General features: G+C 49.8%; 2 protein-coding genes and 1 long non-coding RNA gene across 6 annotated transcripts in view; 1 reads left to right on the top strand and 2 right to left on the bottom strand.

Moving 5' to 3' along the window:
- The window catches only part of LOC114060503 (argininosuccinate lyase), a 15,830-nt gene extending 12,912 nt beyond the window's left edge, over positions 1-2,918 (bottom strand). The window contains exon 1 of the mRNA XM_027890050.1: positions 2,803-2,918. Coding sequence (XP_027745851.1) covers positions 2,803-2,857 — 55 coding nt within the window. The 5' untranslated portion in view covers positions 2,858-2,918. The remainder of the gene's footprint in view (positions 1-2,802) is intronic.
- LOC114060512 overlaps positions 1-3,304 on the top strand; it is a 10,981-nt gene extending 7,677 nt beyond the window's left edge. The window contains exons 5-7 of one of the 4 annotated variants that reach the window (XR_003571898.1): positions 1,266-1,403; positions 1,560-2,283; positions 3,011-3,304. This is a non-coding gene — a long non-coding RNA (uncharacterized LOC114060512). Of the gene's footprint in view, positions 1-159; positions 401-1,265; positions 1,496-1,559; positions 2,284-3,010 lie in introns of those variants that run through there. The other 3 variants (XR_003571897.1, XR_003571896.1, XR_003571899.1) reach the window with 3 other exon arrangements.
- Positions 1-3,322, bottom strand: part of LOC114060504 (argininosuccinate lyase) — an 8,460-nt gene that overhangs the window by 3,656 nt on the left and 1,482 nt on the right. Inside the window, exons 3-8 of the mRNA XM_027890052.1 lie at positions 2,338-2,532; positions 1,609-1,692; positions 1,243-1,299; positions 882-979; positions 643-720; positions 116-193 (exon numbers count right to left, since the gene is read on the bottom strand). Of these exons, the coding sequence (XP_027745853.1) occupies positions 116-193; positions 643-720; positions 882-979; positions 1,243-1,299; positions 1,609-1,692; positions 2,338-2,532 (590 nt within the window). The remainder of the gene's footprint in view (positions 1-115; positions 194-642; positions 721-881; positions 980-1,242; positions 1,300-1,608; positions 1,693-2,337; positions 2,533-3,322) is intronic.

Genomic DNA, 3,322 nt, shown 5'->3' with positions numbered 1-3,322 from the left:
ACAACATACTTTGCATATCTCATCCAAAACTGAGCTCTAAGAGGCAGGGAAGGCCCATCTGAAGACTTTGCAGAGCAAAGCAAGGCCCGCTGATTATACAAACAGTAGATCTTACCTTCCCAAAGGCAAGACATTGATCCTCTTTTTTATCTCTCCCAGGCGCTCAGAGTCACGGGTCAGAGCAACAGCATGGCTGGGGAAGGACAGGGGAGATAGAACACATGAAGTCAGAGAATGTCTCTGCCCTTTCCAGTCTCTGCTCTGTCATGCCTGGAGCCTGGGATACCCTCTCGAACAAGGGGATGGAACGAAGCTCAGGCACTAAGGCCTTGACTGGAACAGCCAGCAGGACACAAGATTCTCCATGTTGCCTCATTAGCCAAGGTGTGACTGTGGCCAAAGGATGGAAAACAGCCTTTGTGCCAATGCCATCCTTGGTCATCCTTGGTCACCACTACCCAACCCCTGCTTGGGTTCCCAGCTGGTCAGAGCCACACAGGAGCATGGGGAGTTCCTGTCCCAGTTTGACACGTTCCCTCTGGTTTGTCACCACCCTCTCAGAGGGGGATGCACTCCTGGGCTCCAGCAGAGCAGCCCCCAAGGGTGGAGAAGCTCCTGCAGGCACGGCTGAAAGGTGCTGACCTGAGCAAGAACTGGCTCCATCGGATGGGCTGAGCTTTCTGCAGGTGGGTGTAGCCAGGCAGGATGACATCGATTTCTCTGCATGGGAGAGCAGAGAAGGAGGTGAGAGCAGCTGTCAGGAGGGAGGGCAGGGGCAGGGCTGTCCCTCCCTCCTGCTGCTGCCCCACTGCTGTCACTCAAAGAACAAGCCTACAGGTCTCCTGGCCCAGCCAAGGTCATGGATTTGGGAAAGGACTTACATGGCAGCGCGTTCCACCAGGGTCTTGATGAGCTGCAGGAGGTGTGTGGAGATGACAGAGAGGGAATTCTTCATGAACAGCTTCAAGTCAGTCACAACCTGCGTGAGATTGGCCACAGTCAGACAATACAGAATGTGACACATGTGGTGACTGGCCACTTTTATTGCAAAGTAAACCCCTCCTTGTATTGTGTAATGGGAAGGTACATCTTCTTCTCATCATTTGGTCATATTTATGTGGTGATGTCACTATTTCTTGCTCTCCAGGAAGAGTTTCAAAGGCCATGTTGGTCTGAGGTCTCCTAAAATGAGGAGGGGGAGGTGGGGAAATACAAAGGAGAAAAAAATTATTCTGTGCATACCTGATCATTCCTGCTTCTTCCAGTGTGCAACTTCCCAGCTACATCTCCAATCAGCTCCTGACAACAAGAGGAGGATTTCTGTCAGTCTCTCTGCGTTCTAAGCAAGAGACTCCACGAGCAGATCTCCTCCCTGCCTGGAAGGGACTCAGCTCTAGGATCCTGTGAGTGCCCAGGGGATTGTTGTGGGGAAGGGCAGGTTTGGGTTCTGGTTTTGTACAGTGCCACTTCCATGGAAGGGGCCTTGCAGGCACTGGACTGTGCACTTGGGATCCAGAGGAATTTCACAGAGGGACAGAGGCCCATGCCTTTTACATCAGGCAGATGCAGCTACAGAGGAACAGGACCAAGAGGATAGAGAACCCAAACCTTTAGTCTGCGTTCGTTGGCAGTGTGGATGTCCTCATCAGTTTGGATCACGCCAAAGACTCCTTTGGACCATTCCTCAGAGATCTACAAACACCAGCAGAAACACCAGTCAGCTGCAACAGTTACCCTGCTGTGTGTGGGGGCTCTAAGGGTCCCCAGCAAATACCAACTCCTGCCACCCTCATGAAAACTTAACCCCAAAGTGTTAAGTCTCGTGTGAGCTCTGCTATTCAGGCCGAGGCTGGCTGCTTGCTGTATCCTGATATTCTGGACTACTGGGATTCATCTTTCTTCCCATGCCAATCCTGCAGTGTTATGGCTATAGGAGGATTTAATCATTGCAAGGAAGAAGTCAGCCAAAACATCAGTGATTGCTTTAGCATTGTCCACCAAGGTTTTCCTGTAAAACATTGGACAGACTCACCGTTGTCCGTGGTGGGTGAGCAACAACAATGGGTATTTTTTAAAAAGCGTTTCGCTGCTGACTCCTCTTCCCCCCTAGACATTGTCTCCTACCAGAGGGCAGCCACACTCAAAAGGATCCCCACGTGCCAGCAGGAAAAGAATGTCCTTACTTCATACTGAAAGGATTCCTAGTGAATGTTAGGTCTGAAGAGGATGGGACATGAGGACGTTTAAAGATGCTCTTTAGAACAGCAACTCAGATGTTGTCAGGTTAAGGAGCCACTCATTCCAGCACACGTGACAGTTTGTGGAGGGCAGACATACCTTTTCCAGGCCACTCAGGATCTTCTCCAGCTCAGTTTTAGACAGAATCCCAGCCTTCTCCAAGGCTTTGGCATAAGCCATGCTCCCCTGGATATCAACCTCAGACAGTCTCTGGTCAACGGTAATGGAAGCGCTGAGCATCTCCATGACTGGATCTGTGCTTCCGACAAACCTTCCCGCCATCATTTTATCCCCCTGCAAGTAATGAAGTTGAGAGGCATGTTCAAAAGACTTGTGGATATATCCCCTAAAAATCAGTTAATGTCCATCCCACTCCTTATCAAACTAAAACTGAGGACAATCTCAGGAATGGAGGTTTTTTCAGTCTATACCACTGACCAGAAAAACCCTGGACTTTAATGCCTTTGGCAAGCAGTTGTAGAGGTGGAGTGCATGTCACTGTCACTAGAATTTAGTCCCTGAGGTTTCAGGCGTGGCTTGGGAATCCTCCAAGACCTTTTACTCCTGCAGGACTCTGCAGGGAGAATGGCCTGTCTGTGAAAATAAGTATCAGGACCATGGGGTGCAAGACCAGCGTGGAAGTCTCTTTTAAGGCAGCTGCTGATCACAGACCCTTTGAGAGTCTCCTGACAGGGGAAAAAAGTCAGGGAAATGTACTGAAAGCTGGTATCTACTACTACTTGAAATATTAAAAAATATCCCACTCTTTTAGGGAGGCTGCAAGAAAATACTGAGTTGACAAAGAGCTGTGGGCCAGCACAAGCCACATCCTATAAAACACTCCTGTACCCATCCAGTGTGTGAAGTTACCGTTTGAAGAATCTCCAGAGTCCATGACGTTCTTGCAAGTTTTGGCATAAAATTGAGATAAAACCGGCAAAGGTGCAGATTGCAGAAAGGGAGGTCTGTGTGCCTTTCGGTGTCACAAATGTTAGCGTAAAGTGAAAAAAAAAGAACGAGAAAAAAAGCCCAAAGTACCCCCGGCAGGGCTCGGAAGATGCGCGGGGCAGGGCGGGCGGCCGAG

Source organism: Empidonax traillii, unplaced genomic scaffold (genome assembly GCF_003031625.1).
Source record: "Empidonax traillii isolate 1590-97213 ecotype Southwest subspecies unplaced genomic scaffold, ASM303162v1 scaffold276:size1176444, whole genome shotgun sequence".
Taxonomy (NCBI): Eukaryota; Metazoa; Chordata; class Aves; order Passeriformes; family Tyrannidae; genus Empidonax; species Empidonax traillii.
Note: the sequence above shows the minus strand (reverse complement) of the source record. Positions and strands in the feature narration are given on the sequence as shown.